At 37.2% G+C, this 17134-nt stretch overlaps 1 protein-coding gene and 1 pseudogene across 1 annotated transcript; both read right to left on the bottom strand.

Moving 5' to 3' along the window:
- Nucleotides 1-4876: 4876 nt before the first annotated feature.
- On the bottom strand, nt 4877-6869 carry LOC127962117 (uncharacterized). The gene is made up of 3 exons (XM_052561584.1): nt 6722-6869; nt 5867-6449; nt 4877-5506 (listed from the first exon to the last, which is right to left on the bottom strand). The coding sequence occupies exons 2-3, from the start codon at nt 6423-6425 to the stop codon at nt 5247-5249; spliced, it is 819 nt and encodes a 272-aa protein (XP_052417544.1). The 5' UTR covers nt 6426-6449; nt 6722-6869; the 3' UTR covers nt 4877-5246.
- Nucleotides 6870-9590: 2721 nt separating this feature from the next.
- Nucleotides 9591-13524, bottom strand: LOC127962116 (uncharacterized; annotated as a pseudogene).
- Nucleotides 13525-17134: the final 3610 nt, after the last annotated feature.

A 17134-nucleotide genomic window follows, 5' to 3' on the forward strand; every position in this document is an offset into this window, starting at 1 on the left:
CATGGTTTTAACATTCAGTGACTTTGGATACGAAGAGGAATAACTCAGTTTTGAGAGTTTCGCTTAAGCAAGCTATAATTGAAAAGTTAAAATTTAATGACGTATTACAAAGTGCTTTACCAATTTTTTTTTAAATACAGTTTTTTACAGATTTAGAAACTGAGGGAATATTGTGCAGAGCTGAAATATCATAACAAATGACAGAGTAAATCATATTTACAAGTTTAACTCTTACGTCAAGATAAAACATGGAGGAAACATTATTGTAATGTATCTAATGTAATATATATATATATATATATATTATAACAAAGAGAGAGAGAGAGAGAGAGAGATCAGTGAGCGTAAAGCAAAAAGGGTGTTAATCACTCAACTTTCTGCTTCATATATAGTTTTGATAACATATAGATGTACATATAGATAACATATAGATAAATTAAAATTTTTCAGTATTTGGGTTTAATGTTTGTAATATATCTCTTTTGTTAAAGTTACTTTAGTGTAATGTTTCTTATATTAGTCTGATATTAGTATGCAACATTTCACAAGTGCACATGAAGGCAGCACATGAAAGACTTCTTCAGAAGGACACGGTTCTAAATAGAACTAAAGAACTATATTGTTTTAGGGTGTGTAACACTATACTGATTGAACAAGTCAAATTATCTGTGGCTTACAAAACAAAAAATAACATTTATCTCTTTTAAACAATCACTTAGTCTCGGGCAATTACTCTGAAAGTTATCAGAGGAAGCATCAGTCCAGCATAATTTTTACCAAGGTAAGAGAGCTGAAGAGAAAAACACTCCCAAATGAGATGAAATATGCACATAGAGGCTGAAACTGTTTTCCACTCTTCTTGTGTAACGTTAGCTTATAACCTCAGAGAGGTTTTTCTAAGAGTTAGTTTTCTGCTTTCCAGCAAACCACATGAACTGCACTCTACCACGAATCATTTGACAGAGCACAGTTCAGAAAGAGTGTGGCACTGCGGTTTAATGGCCAGCCGCTTCTCATGTCAAAAGTAAAGACATTTGAAATGTTGTATAAAAATTGTTTCACATAACTGCTGTTAATTTTCTATTCAGCAAAGAAACCTGAAAAAGTTTTTTTTTTGTTTTTTTTTTTTTTGTTTAATATTACAAATATTAAGCAGCACAACATTGGCAATGATGAAAATGTTTTTTCTTGAGTACCAAATGGAGTAATGACTACTTTAATAAATAACGCTTATTAAATACACAATGAGAAATAAATGCAGCACTGATGAGCAAAACAGACTTTCTGGAGGGAGAAGAATAAATAAATAAATAAATAAATAAATAAATAAATAAATAAATAAATAATATATATATATATATATATATATATATATATATATATATATATATATATATATATATATATATATATAAACCTGACCAATCCTACTTTTGAACAATAGTGTATATAAGGTGCCAGGTAAGCATAAATACAATAATGTGGTCTATCTGTTAATGGGTTATTCCTGCAGTTAATCATGTTACAATTACAATTACAGTATTTTAACTTGTACAGTATTTAGTTTTTGCTTTAACTTGTCTCCGTGTTGTTGTTGTTTTAACCATATACTGGAAAGTTACATGTGGTGTGAGTAAATGATGGCTGAATTTTAATTTTGCACTGTACTATCCCTTTAACTTTACTGAAATGATTCACAGTAATACTGGTAAACTGAACTGAAATAGAGATGTAGTTAAAGGAGTGAACCAACACCTTCATATGTAACTCCTGGGAAATGTCTGAAGAAAGACGTTACTAAAGGTGCTTAATGCTTAATTGAACAGTTCTGGTTTGGACTCAAACAACTTTATATCCCTTTGGCAAGCAGAGTGTTTGTTTTTCATGTATTTCTTTGGCATGATATTGTTAATTAATTTTAATAATATTAAATGTTTTGTTAATGCAGTGAATGTTTGTTTTTGTGAATGTTGGTTGAGTTTATTTTTCGTTGTTCATGTTAGTTTCTTTATTTGTTTTCTTTGTAGTTTTACGAGCCATGATGTTGTGATGCTATTGTTATTGTGCTATGAAGTCAATTACTGGGTAAACGTGGTGTTGTGATGCAGTGGAGAGAATTTGAAGATGCTATTTTTTTTTCCATTCTTCACCTTGACTCTGAGCTGTTTTCTCGGAAAAGTTGTTAAAATATCAAGTACTTTCATTTCTAGAGAGTAATTACTCATCACTGACTAAATGAGTTCAGACAGGTTATCACATGCCATATTGAACAGTTCTTCCATCACCACAGAGTACAGTTTATCCCTCTGTTGAAGAGACATCTCATTTTTTATGATCTGATGAAGAGGACAGAATTTTTCTCTAGTCATCCACTATCCCACAGAACTTCCCAAAGTACAACCTTCATATTACAACAGATCAAGAGCTAGAGGATGATGGAGACAGGTTTCACATTTAATGTTATTTTTCCCCATTGTTTGGGGGTGTAAATGCAGAGCATTAACTATGTGGATCTATGTGTAGTTTGATGGGAAAATACTCACGAGGGTAAAGATTTCAGTATTCTTCCTCAGTTTTAGAGTCACCAGGTTTGACAAGCTGAGAGAAGAAAAAAAAGAAAAAAGAGAAAGAGTCGAGACAGTGTCAGATGGTGAGTGTATAAAGAACAAAGAAACAAACTGCTAAAGATGTACGTGGTACACTAAATATACCATTCACAATTATTAATCGATAAAATAAATAATAAATTTAATAATTTATAAATTTATAATAATAAATAATAATTTCACTTTCAATAAAGAGTTCTTAAAATAACTATTATTTTTTCATTGTGTGAAGTACATTTTAAAAATCTCAACAACTTTTTTCCCACTAAAGACCCTTTTGTGCAATGGAAAGGTTCCATGGATGTTAAAGGTTCTTCATGGAACCATACAGTACATGCCAGAAAATAACCTTTTTGTGTTTGCTTAGTTTTTATTACAGAAAAACTCAACATACTGGCTTGGCTTCAGAGAACAAGCCATTCAGTTGTTTATAGAAGATATTATAGCACCACTCTGTGGTTAAGAAGTGAAGTGGGTCAAAGTTTGTAAATGACAAGAAATAAAAAGTGTGTATGCACCAATAAATACACTGGGTGGACCTTGTAGTAGCCAAGTGGCTATTTTCTGATATCTTACAGTAGAGCACCATTACATCATCTATTTGATGGAGCACAGAACTTGGGAGGGGCAGATGAGAAATAGTTGCTTGGGTTCTGGGGGGTGTTGTGGTGGTAGAGATTCCTCCTCAGCCAATATATTGGTTCTGGGTTATTAAAGCTGGAACAAATGGTCACTTTTCACATACAGTCAGGGATTATAGAGGGAGGGGCTTGAGCTGCCCCCGGACCCCTCTTGTGCACGTCACTGGACTTCATTGTGTTGTGTGTTCAAACACTGCCTGAGGAGGAGAAACATGAATCAAAGAGCTGACTAGTCTTAAATATAAGAAGATTTAACACTGCACAAAATTGTAGACTTGGTTCATATTTGGTTCAACCATGCCTGTAAAGGCAACAACCCTAAAATGTTTCAGACAAACAAACACACACACACACAATAAACAAGACATTTCCCTAAATATTTTTAATGTTCTACAGAAAAAAAGAAAGTGATGTAGGTTTAAAATGACCTATTTTTTAAGGTCTTCGATTGCATGTGTATCTAAAAGGGATGTATGTCTTCCTATGCTGCTGTTTTTTTTGTTTTTGTTTTTTTTTTCATGTTTACTGCTAGAAAACATGCAATGTCCTATTCATGGGGACAGTCAGCAATTACATCTTGATATGGGGAAGTTACGTTTTTCTTGGCAACCAACCAACATTATACAACCTTGACAGCACTCTTGTTGTACAACTAAATCATAATTCACTGCATTCTTCTTGTCACTGCTTAAACTATTTAATTTAATTTAATGTTGCACTGTACCTTTAACTGTACTGAAATGGCTCATTAGAATGAATCATTAGATTATTGATGAATTACTAATTTCTTTTAAGTAGTTTCAACACTGAAATATTTTAACCATGTTGAGGTTCACAGTAATACTCCGTGGCTCTGGTAAACTGGATTGAAATAGATATGTAGAGAAGGAGTCAACCATAACACCATATGTAACTCCTGAGAAATGTCTGAAGAAACACGTTACTAAAGGTGGAACAGAGTCCAATGTTTAATTGAACAGTTCTGGTCTGGACTCAACAGAAAAGAGAGTATCTCCTGAATATCTCAAATCGACAGAAGTCATTATCAAGAATGACATGCTGCTAAGGAACCAGTTAGGTCGGTTGTTGAGGTCATTCAAGGGAGCGATGGTTCAATGGTGATTCATTGATGCAGGTAAATCTCTTGCATCCCACAATAGGTTTATTACAAGGTTTTGTTGAAAAAGGACATTGAAGTTTGAAATTGTGATTTGGTGGGAGTGTAATGACCTTCTCCTTTAACTCGCTCTGCTTGGCATCACTACTAGAGTAGAGCAATAGTCCACATTTGTTCTTGTTACATGTACAGCTTAGGAGAATGATTTGAGCTTTCATTTATATCCCTTTGGCAAGCAGAGTGTTTGTTTTTCATGTATTTCTTTAGCATGATATTGTTGATTCATTTTAATAATATTAAATGTTTTGTTAATGCAGTAAATGTTTGTTTTTGTGAATGTTGGTTGAGTTTATTTTTCTTTCGTTCATGTTTGTCTTTTTTTTTTTTTTTTTACATCCCATGATGTTGTAATGTGATTGTTATTGTGCTATGATGTCAATTACTGTGTGAACACGGTGTTAAGATGCAATGGAGAAAAAAGAAAAGAAAAAAAAACCCACAGAGACAGAAAATACTTCAGTAATTAAGTTTATTCGAGTAAATAAATCAAAGACAACCATCAAAACTGCTCCTTTTTTGGATCCTGAAGGGCTGCTATAAGTGTTTATAATAAAGAAAAATAAAGTAATTCACTTTTCTTTTTTTTTTTCTTTTTTTTGAAACAAAACCTAAAAAGCTCTTCAGATAGTCAAACTAGACTAAGCAGGGGGCTTTTTCCATAAAACAAAAAACAAACAAAGCTTACCAAATAAGCCAGGTGTATTTCAGTTAGTCTGACTTATTTTGAAACAAAACATACGATAAACTAAAGACTAAATTATATAAACCTGGCTTATTTGGTAAACTTGTTTTATGAAAGCCCCCAGGTGAAATTATAAGATGCTATTTTTTTCCACACTTCACTTTGGCTCTGAGCTGCTCTTTGGCAAAAGACTCTAAAATATCAAGTACTTTCTTCTTTAGAGAGGGATTACTTATCACTGACAAAATAAGTTCAGACACGTTATCCCATCCCAGATTGTTAATGATCTCAGAGTACAGTTTCTCTTTCTGTTCAAGAGACATCTCCATTATGATCTGATGAAGAGGACGGAATTGGTCTTTAGTCATCCACCATCCCAGAGCACTTCCCAAAGTACCACCTGAATATGACAATAGAAGATCAAGAACAAAGAAACAAACTGCTAAAGATGCATTGGTTCACTAAATATACCGTCCACAATTATTAATTGATAAAATAATTTGTTTTCTTCATGTGAAAGTTGATCATATCAAGTTAGCAATTTGCCTAAACATTGGCTTCACTGATGGATTTTCCATATTTTCTACATAGTTCAATCGAAATGTATTAATATTTAAACAACACTTCAAAAATGAAGGTTCCAAAAAAGTGTTTTCATTTATTTATTTTGATGATATTATAGCACCACTCTGTGGTTAGGAAGTGAAGTGGGTCAAAGGTTGTAAGCGAAAAAAATAAAATAAAACATAAGTGTACATACCAATAAATATACCGGGTGGACCTCCAAGTAGCCCTCCTAAAAAAGCCCCTCCCCCAGCAACAGCAGCTCCACTTCTAGATTTTTTTAAAGCCACTTCAATCTGGGTATTCTCTGATATCTTACAGCAGAACTTGATTACATCATCTATTCGGGGGAGCGGAGGAGAAAAAGCGGCCTGGGGTCTGGGAGGGTTGTTGTGGTAAGTTTTCTCCTTATGCAGAACCTTATTGTTGTCTTTTTGGCTGAATGAAGAGGTCACTTTAAAGTCAGATTCTGGTCTTGGGCTCTTGCGGAAGTTCTGGGGTCTGGGGGGGTTGTTGTGGTACGTTTTCTCCTTATGCAGAACCTTATTGTTGTCTTTTTGGCTGAACGAAGAGGTCACTTGAAAGTCAGATTCTGGTCTTGGGTTGCGGAAGTTCTGGGGTCTGGGGGGGTTGTAGTGCTGAGTTTGACATATAATTAATGTATTGGGGTCTACTGAACCTGGGCTTGGGCTTGGGCTTGGGCTCTCGGTCTCCTCATAGTCACACAGTTCCTCCACGTACACGGCACTGGCCATCACTGTTTTGTGATCAAACACTGCCTGAGGAGGAGAAACATGAATCAAAGAGCTGAGTATTCTTAAATGTAAGAAGATTTAACACTTCACAGAATCATAGACTCGTAAATGGTTTCTATCCAACAAATAGTCTTTAACTACAACAAACTAAATACAGTCGAAGCTGAACATGTTGAAGCTAAACATGTTAGGCTACATGGAAAAAGGTCAACTACAATTTAGCTTTTGAAATATTTAGTTTTAGTTTTGAAACTACATTACAGCTTTGATATAACTCAGACTTTAGCCTACAGTACCTCTTTAGTTGAAGTTACTCCTGGTTTGAGAAATCTGCAAAAAGCGGCAGGTATTTCAGCCTGGACAATGGGGCAGTGCAGTACACTCTGCCCACGACCAATTCAGTTGTATTATAAAACAGCAAAAAGCTTTACTAAGCACCAAGACTTTGTCCTCTACTGTTTCGTAACTATTATTATAATTTTTTTTACAGGAAGCTTTTCAAGGCATGGCACACTAATGACATCTTGTGGTCAAAGGTGGAAAAAGGTGGAAAAAGGTGCCTTTGTTGTCTCAGACGTCCCATTTTTTAATGGTTTCATGTATAAACCATTTTTTTTTTTGCTAAGAAAATCATATAAAGAAGTTAAAAATAAAAATGTCATTGTACTTATTCAAAGTATGAATAAATGAGTATTTGAAAAAAAATAAAATAAGCATTGCTAAAGTAGGCAGATATTATCAAAATAACTGAATATCGTTGTGGAAAGGTCATTTAAAATGGAATTGATACAAAAAGACGATACATGCACACATGCTACACATCTAAATATATTAGGCTCATTTGAGATTAGCAAGATCTGCACAGAATCGATCTCCGTTGATCACCACAAGATGCATGCCGGTTAGAAATGTGCCCGAGGGTGGTCCGCCTTACTCTGGCCCTGTCCCAAATGGCACACTAGACCATTACAGTCTTCCTCTAGGTCCCCACTTTCATGACCCCACCCCAGGTTAAAGAAATCACACTTACAAAATGTACTTAAATTGCTCCATTTTCGCACACTAATTTTGTACTTAATATACTGACATGATTCTTTAGTACTTGTATTCAACTGTGCTATTTTAGGACACCATGACTATAAACTACAATGACACAGCGGATGAAAAGAGTCATCTATTCAGTTTTTATTTAAGCTCCATCAGATGAGGCATGCCCAGAACATTCTGTTGCATTGAGTTTACTGATGCTGTCAGGAACTTTTTTATTTCTTTTGCGGAAGGACAGCATTTAACGAACTTGCTTCCAAAAAGTAACATTTCAATACATGAATTTTAGTTTTTATTATTTTTTATTGTGTGGTAACCATTTTATTACTTTGCGTCTTGCCTAACAATGGCTTTCAGCCATGATTTATTCACAATACAGCACGGCCTATCGTACCTTATTGCTTACAAAAGTTATGGCTATCTGAACTTTGAATTTAGAGAAAAACAGGTTTAAAGTGAGGCAATGATAACAGAAACACAAGTTGGCTAGTAAAAGTCACTAGTAAAAGTCAGTTTACTGTGGTAAAATACGTATTTTAGTCACTTGAATCATGTAAAAGATACAAAATGACCCCAAGTAACACTCGACACTTGCAAACATTTGAACATTAAAGAGCCAGTAAGATGAAAATTCTAAGCTTCCTATCACTGTTTATAAGTCCTGTACAATAGGTTTAAATCCATCCAAGGTTAAAAAACATTGTCATTTTGTCAAAATATAATTTTAAAATTACCTCAATTCTCAGAGATCCCCAAACGGTTCGCGCAAAGCTGTTCAAAAGATTCAGTTTCCTTAAACCCCACCTTTCGGTAGCATACTGTGTTCTGATTGGTCAACTAACAGTCACTTTTGATTGGTTGTTCCATACACAACTTCACGGTAAACAATGCGTTAGCATCTTTTTGGGGTGAATTATGTCTTATTCCTCTCATCGCGAAGCAAACAGTAAAATAAAAAACTTGAACAGTCTCGCTGCTTTTTCTTCTGTGTGGGTGTATTCAAGCCGCGCGCTTCAGTTTGAATCTGAATAGTACGTTCAGCGCGGAGTGGTCACATTATATCTAATGAAGGGAGACATGAAAAACAGACATCGCGTTGTTTTCATATGGATTACTTTATTACAGAATATCTGTTTTAGTCACTTGTTTAGTTTAAAAGTAGACAGTTCAGGCATTCTATAGATATCTCTCTCATATCTCTTCGTTGAGTATTCACAGAGTTACAGTTCATTTTAATGACGTGTTTGTAAATGAAGATCAGCGCAGAAAAATGCTGCAGATAGCAGACAGCACACATACTGATAAGACGCTCGGGAGAAAACAAACACATAACTTCATAATCATACTTCGCGTTGTGATTCGGAGATGCTCGTTGTTCTAAATAAAGTTGGTAATGAACCCTCTTTTATGGCCAAACGCTTTGAAAATCCCGCCTTGAACATCTTCAGTTCTCTCTTCATAGCAGTTCAGTCAGTGTACTGTTTGAGTAAATGAATTACTCCGGGATATTGATTTGTTTTAACTCAGAGGGAGTGACAGCCACATTAAAAAAGTTAACAGCTTAAGTAATTTGTGGACTAATGCGTATTAGAGATGAGAACCGTTTAAAATGATTCAGTTTAATTTGGTGAACTGGTTCAAAAAGATCCGGTTAGATCTAATGATTCGTTCGCGAACCGGATATCACAAACTGCTTTGTTTTGAACTCTCTCACACAATATCTCTCTCACCCGGAAGAGAAGACAATGCTGAATAAAGTCCTAATTTTTGCTATTTTTGGACCAAAATGTATTTTCGATGCTTCAAAAAATTCTAACTGACCCTCTGATGTCACATGGACTACTTTGATGAGGTTTTTCTTACCTTTCTGGACATGGACAGTATACCTTACACACAGTTTCAATGAAGGGACTGAGAGCTCTCAGACTAAATCTAAAATATCTTAAACTGTGTTCCGAAGATGAACGGAGGTCTTACAGGTTTGAAACAACATGAAGGTGAGTTATTAATGACATAATTTAAATTTTTGGGTGAACCAACCCTTTAACATTCTAGGAGGAAACATTAAGTATGCCTGGGTAGTTTGAATGTAGAAGAATCCATTTCATTTCATTAACCATCTGTGTGTACCTTGCATGTGACATGTTTTGCAAGAGCAAACGACACCACCACCTTCTGAGCTGAGGAATGTCATCACAGACAACAGACAAAACTGAGAATGCATTCGAAAAACCTTCTGGAAAAAATGCCTTGTTGCCTTTAAATAAGAAAATATTAAGAAATATTAAAAGAAAGCTAATAATACAATCCCAACTCTATAATGGTAGTCATTGTATGAAACATACTAACTTGGAACTAAACCACGGCTGATAATTTCCAGAGAAACCAGCTTCCAGAAGTTTTCAGCATTCACATGCCCATCAAAATCTTCTGGTGGTTCCTCAATGCTGCTAACTGAAAAAAACTAACAAAAAAAAAAACCTAGACATTACAACAAACAAGTTTTACCCAAGCTGGACATGCTGTGCGCATGAAATAATATAGGAGTAAAAAACAAAACAAAAAAAATTAATTAAATGTGTGGACTTACCAGGCATACCAAAAACACCCTTCTTATGAAGGTCCTTAACTACGGACACTGGGTGATAACCACAGGTTAAGCATGAGAATGTGTAGGTGTGGTCGGACAGTGCCTCGAAGCTTAAGTAGGCCTGCAGGATCCTTTTTTTTGAAGGGAAGGCTTTACATGAGGTCCTCTCCAAGACCTCAATTGCACTATCCACAGCCTGTTGAGTCTGCCAAAGAGATGCATCACAGTTTAAGACTCTACAATACATATTCATGCAATAATTACCTGTTGTTGTTTTAAACACATTTAAACCAACATGGTTCTTACCTGGAGACTGTTGCGCAGAAAATGGCACAAGTGTATCGATAAAAGTATGTGATCATCAAAATTATGAATCCCATCACTCCACTCCTGATACCGATACACCATGCCACATCTGTAGCACTCTTTCCTGTACATTGAAATTCCTGCCAAAAACAAGTGCCAGTAAAGAGGTGAAACATTTTCTAATACTGCTATAAAGTACAACCCTCCACAATGAACAACACTAAAATGAGTGCGTGGACATTTGAATACGCCTACAAATGGAAAGGAAGACCCTGACAATCACGGCCATCAACATTTCACATTACAGTTAGAATGTACATTTAAATGTTGAATTGATGACGCATGTAAAGAAAATGCAACAAACCTTCTATGACATTGGTCATCGTCACGATTCTGGCTTTTGAAGTGATAATCACTGGGTCGCTTAGTGGAGTAACCTCTGAACATTCAGTGCAGAAGGCTTCAGATGGCGTGAAGCTCAGAGGAAAATTTGTTGTGTTTACCACATCGGAGGGAATCACAGCAGGCAGTTTCTTTTTTTCATAAATGTATTTAACCATTTGAGATAGATTCTGTTCTTCAGGTGGGTATTGGATTCCTTCCTCTTCCTCAAAACCTTCCACATCGGTGGGAATATGTTGTGTGATGCTGTCCGCCTCCACACTTCTGGTTTTCCCAGAGAGTTCCCGATCAACTTCAAACAGGTGCCACTTTGCAACATATTTGTGAAGGCATGACTGCCTTGGTCTGGCACAAGGACAATGCCAAGAAATGGTTTTGGCATCATATGTAACTATGACGCGACCAAGCCTGCTGTAGGACGAAATGCTGGGCTCAAACACAGAAATGTACTTTTTGTAGCTGGGTCCACAAACTGTCACTAGGCAGGAGAGAGGGGCTCCTGCATTAATTGCCTTTCTCTGCTGTGCCAAACATCTCTCCTTCTTGTCCTCCCCAAACCAAAGGTCGTCGACCATGGTCTGTAAAACTTGCTCTGTCAGTAAGGGAATATCCCTTTCAGCTGGTTCGCAAGCGACTGAAGGTGATGACATTCATAGGAACGGCTGTTTGACCGTTCAGCAAATTCTGTGTTGATTCTGCAGATGTCAAGTTCACATGATGTCCTATGTTCAGAGCCCCGTGTCTTTTTGATGACATGGATCGGAGTGCTTGATGTTGAAAATGATTTTGCTACCGCATATATACCATTTGTAAAATCCACACACTGTGATTTAAAGTGGTTCTGGGCGGTGATGTCCATTTTTTTTGGTATATGTCGTCTTAGAATATGCAGCTTTACATTTCTCCTGTTAAGTGTCAGTTCACAATGAGGACACACGACTGTCTCTCTCTCCTTTCTAATTTGAGGGAGTGGGATGGGGGATGATGCAAAGGTACTAGGATCAGAGGAAAGGGGGGTAGAGTCTGGAGGCTTTGAAACAGAAGTAGCTGGGGGTGGTGGTGGTGTCGGAAATGCAGCTACAGAGGGAGATGGAGGTGGTGTTGCAAATTCTTCTGTCTTCAAGCACTGGGAAACATGCCTTATGTATTGGTCCTTGCGTATTACTGTTTGGCTGCAGTAAAGACAGTGAAAATGGGCTGTGGTCCTGCACAGTTTATTGCATTTTAAGATGAAGTAACCTGTAGGATTGTAGAAAAAAAAAAATAGTTAACAAAACTGTAGAGTGTACACAGCAAGTTACAAAACGCACATAGATAAACAACAACAATATTCTCATCAATTTAGTTGTTGCCAAGAAACTACAGCTTATCTTGTCGTTCTTTGAGATTCACATACATGTTTAGATGATACAACATACATATACATGCACATATGATTTAAAAACACAAAAGCCAATCAATATCTAAAGACATGCTCTCACCATACCTCCGTGCTCCACTGCATGACTTATGTGGTTCTCTAGGTGAAGTGTAAAAGAGAACTTCTCTTCAGTGGTGAAACTGCAGCAGGGACATTCAAACCCCCCATCCCGGCAGAACTGTTCTGGATCAGGTTTGGACTGCAGATGTGTAGGATGCTGTAAAACATGATAACTATTATGTGTATTAATATAGAAGGATACAAACATTTGACACGAACAGAGAGTTATCAAGCAAGACATAGTGAAATGATGTGGTTGCTCAAACGAGTTGTTGTGCAAGAGCTGTCAGTGTATATCATTAAATATATTCTATGTGTTCTGCGTGGGGCCAGTGTAGTACATGTATGTGAAAGAGGTTAAGTGTATGTGAGCTTGTTTATGTGGTTAACGAGGACACAAATTTGTATAATGACATAGGTATGACACAGGTATTACAATGAGGAGGTGGTTTATGAGGACATTTTTAGTGTCCCCGTAATTCAAAACGCTTATAAATCATACAGAACTAGTTAATTTGAAAATCCAAAAATGCACAAAGTTTCCTGTGAGGGTTAGGTTTAGGTGTAGGGTTGGGGTAGGGCAATAGAAAATACAGTTTGTACAGAATAAACCCCCATTACGCCTATGGAGAGTCCCCATAAACCACATATACCAACATGTGTGTGTTTATATGTGAGAGAAAGAGATCAGTATTATGTGTTGGGGATGTTAAAAAAAAAACATGAACGAAAGCACCTACATTTTATCAGGATACAGTTGGGAACATAATAGACATTATGAAAGTAAACAAAGCAGTGTTGGTAGCCTTATAACGTGCCTGTGTGAAATCAGCCTCATGTCCTTGTTACTTTACTATGGCTCAAAACAAACCGTAGTAACAGTTATCGTTGTGCTGTTAGTTTCACTTAATGTCTAACAATTACATGTGCTACATTACAATCCTTGATAATTTAATGTATACATTTTAACATTTTAACTATTCACGTTAAGCAGAGACATACAATGTGACACTTTTGGAATTAGCGTTATACCGGTCTAAGAACCACATTTTTTCATTACTTACATTCATGGCAAATAACTTCTTCTGGGCGACTGGCAAACACGGAAAACAACAACTTCCTCTTCTTGTTCTTTCTGGCGAATGCAAAACAATATTTCTTCTTTTACCAATTAAAAACACCACAAACGTCTTCAACGGATCTTCTTGTTTAGGGTTTTCTCATAGACAGTAAAAGAAATGGACACAGCGACCCCATTGGAACTCAATTGAGACAAATGAAGCCCAGTTTTAGCGTTTTTAAGCACTTCCGTTTCTGACGCGCAGACTCAAACGAAGCTTGACGACGTCAGCAACCTGTCTGACAGATGTAAATGTTCTAGTAGCTGTGCCTGCAAACTGCCATCGTTAATCTTGCAGAGACGGCGAGCTTGAGCGGGGAGTTCTTTGTCGTGAGTGAGCAGGAGTAAGTATTCTGATTAATTATTTTGTATAGTATTTTAAAATGTAACGACAGTACGCCATATTAAGTTAATTGCCTGCGAGCTTCTCCTCCTGTCTGTACGGTAATGCGACAGAGAGCCGAGTGGTTATGACGCAATCGTTAGCCTATTTTTTACAAAAACTGTTCATACGGGGCCATAATGTAACATAGAAGGTAATGGAGCCCTTTATACATTCTCGTGTATCTTTAGAAATAAATAATGGACCAACAGAGTCTTTAAACGCCTCAGATGTAAAGTTATTCGCTGTCAAAGTGACGCCAAAATGAATGGGAGTCAAAGGGAATGCTAATGCAAGTGAAGTTCTGCTAAAAGATGGCAGCCCCCACCCGACTTCAACTTCCGGTCGAGTTCCTTGCCCCTTGGGTTTTCTCGACGCTTCTTCCTGTTTGAAATTTAATGAGAACGTGACGTAGGCGTGGTTTGTGATGGCACATCCGGGTGGGCAGGGTTGGATGTGTGATGTCTTTGGATGTGGGTGTGGTTTCCGACATCATGCTTGGATGTGGGCGGGGTTGAATGTCCACCACAGGCTGCAGCGAGCCCTACTTGGACCAACAGCTTAACCCCGGCTGGACCACCGATCAACCCTCCAACAAAAGCAGTTCCTCCAGCAACTGCAGCTCATTTTGCTGAGTTTTTAAATGCTGCTTTTATTTTATTGTTTGCGGAAATTTTACAACTAAGTTTCATCCTATATATTTTTTTTCGATATACCATTTTGACACGTTACAAAACCTGGCGATAAACGATTGCCACACTGAGATATATCCTAAAATAAAACGAAAAAAAAAACATTGCTACATTTAATTGTTTGAGAAAACGATGCGCTATAAGTCTAAATTATAATGTAAATATATTTAACATTTTCCTTACCTTACCTGTTTGTCTTTGCACTAGAGCAAGGGTCTGGCAAGTTAACGTTACTTTCGGTCTCATATTCATAAGACAAAGACTTACTGGATGTTTGATAAACTTTTTCAGAATAAAATTCACCTGACATGAAACGTAACTTCAAAATTGTTGCTGGGGTTTAAAATAAAAAACAAAAACAAATCGTGCAACCTGTAATTATATATATTATGATAGGACTCACTTCATTGTTTAAAAAAACATATATAAAACATTTAAACTTTTTAAAATGAGGAATATAATTTTATTGGTTTAAATGCAACAAACCACCACAGAACAGACCACAAATTAGTCTGATTTATTGGAATAATCTGCATTATGCAACTTATTGTCTTCATAAAGCTAACGTTATGCTTAAAGGGGGGGAGAAATGCTATTTCATGCATACTGAGTTTTTTTACACTGTTAAAGAGATGGGTTCCCATACTAAACATGGACAAAGTTTCAAAAATTAAGTTGTACGTTTGAAGGAGTATTTCTGTTCCAAAAATACTCCTTCCGGTTTGTCACAAGTTTCGGAAAGTTTTTTTCGAGTATGGCTCTGTGTGACGTTAGATGGAGCGGAATTTCCTTATATGGGTCCTGAGGACACTTCTGCCGGAAGAGCGCGCGCTCCCGTATAGCGAGGCTGAGCACAGACATTTCACTGATCAGAGCGAGAGCATCGCGAAATGTCACAAAAGAAGTGTGTTTTTGGTTGCCAGGGCAAGACAACCCTGCACAGATTACCAAAAAAAAACCAGTGGACGGAGTTTATTTTTACAGAGCATCAACGGAGTTGTGCAAGTGTTTTTGTTTGTTCCCTGCATTTCGAAGATTCTTGTTTTACAAACAAGGCCCAGTTTGACGCCAGATTTGCACATCGTTTATTTCTTAAGGGTAATGCAGTCCCAACGAAAAAGGGTCACGATCGTGTGTTGAAACCGCATGCGGTGAGTAAAACTGCTTCAAATATCAGTGTTGTTAACTTAGCTATCGGCGTGTAAGCACATCAAGTAAACAACATGCAATGTTGTCATCAAACTGCACTTTCCACATGTACAGCTTAAAAAAAAAAAAAAGACGACATAAAGTGGAACTTAGTCATTTTCCAAAACCGCTAAGCAAATATATACAGTTTCAGTACATATACCACATAGAGACGTCGTTGCTGATGCTGCTCTTGTTAAATTTCAGCCTCTGGATCTGATTCTGGATCATAAATACACGCTGAATCTGACTGTTAGCCATGGTTTGTTTTAGATGTTTTTTTCCTCACGGTAATGTCACAGCTTCCAAACGCTTTCAACTCAAAATCTTACTCGCGCTACTGATTCTTTAGCTCCACCCACATGTAACGCCTCCAGCCGGTCGTGTTTGTACGGGAAAAATCGGTACAGACTATCTTTCTATTATGAATATAATACAACTAATGAATTTTTGGAGTTATGAAGGATGCAGTACTACTCTATAGGTACTCAAGATTAACAGGATATTGAGTGAAAACGAGCATTTCACCCATGGGCGTAGGTTTAGGGGGGGACGCTAGGTACTAGTCCCTATCAATATTTTGAGATGACAAATTTGTCCCCACCAATATTTAGCAAGCTCCTTTGAACTGCTATTTGGATCTTTGCACTGCTATTTGGATCGATACTAACGGCCAGGACGACGACAGTATAAGAAACGCCGTAATTTGATTGGCGGCGGGGTATCTGACAGGCTACACGTGCGGGCAGGGACTACTTTTGTGCTTGCACTAGCAGCGAGCGGGTGGTTTGTGTGCGAGCGCATGTTGACGATGCTGACGGTAAGTTACCAGGGCTGTCTCTCTGCCACATTCAAAGGCCAGAGTAAAAACATTTTAATATTCAGTTTTTTTGCCCCTTTTTGTACTTTGTAGATGCCACCCAAGAAGAAGAAAGAGGGCATAAGAAGCTTTTTCATAAAACAGAGTCAGAGTGTAAAGGCGGGCGTACACGGTGCGATTTTTGCTGTCGTACGAGTTCGGATGCGATTTTTTTCAATCGTGTGGAAATCGCGTATTCTCGTATGGTCGCGGCTCGTATCATTTGCGATGAATTACGAGCCGAGCAGAGTGGCTTACGAGCACTTCCCGACCTCCCGATCATTTTTAAACATGTCTAAAAAGTTTGTGAGCTATCGGATTGAATTCGTGCCATTTGTGCTGTTGAACGAGCCGATTTGTTGATTTATCTGAAGTTGACCAATCACGAACTAGGAAAACCACAGAAGAAGAAAGACGAAGACGGCAGCTGAAGTCTGTCAGGAACATAGACAGTAAAAGAAATGGACACAGCGACCCCATTGGAACTCAATTGAGACAAGTGAAGCCCATTTTTAGCGTTTTATAGCACTTCCGTTTCTGACGCGCAGACTCAAACGAAGCTTGACGACGTCAGCAACCTGTCTGACAGATGTAAATCTTCTAAGTGGCTGTGCGTGCAAACTGCCATCGTTAATCTTGCAAA

Source organism: Carassius gibelio, chromosome B7 (genome assembly GCF_023724105.1).
Source record: "Carassius gibelio isolate Cgi1373 ecotype wild population from Czech Republic chromosome B7, carGib1.2-hapl.c, whole genome shotgun sequence".
NCBI classification, from domain to species: domain Eukaryota; kingdom Metazoa; phylum Chordata; class Actinopteri; order Cypriniformes; family Cyprinidae; genus Carassius; species Carassius gibelio.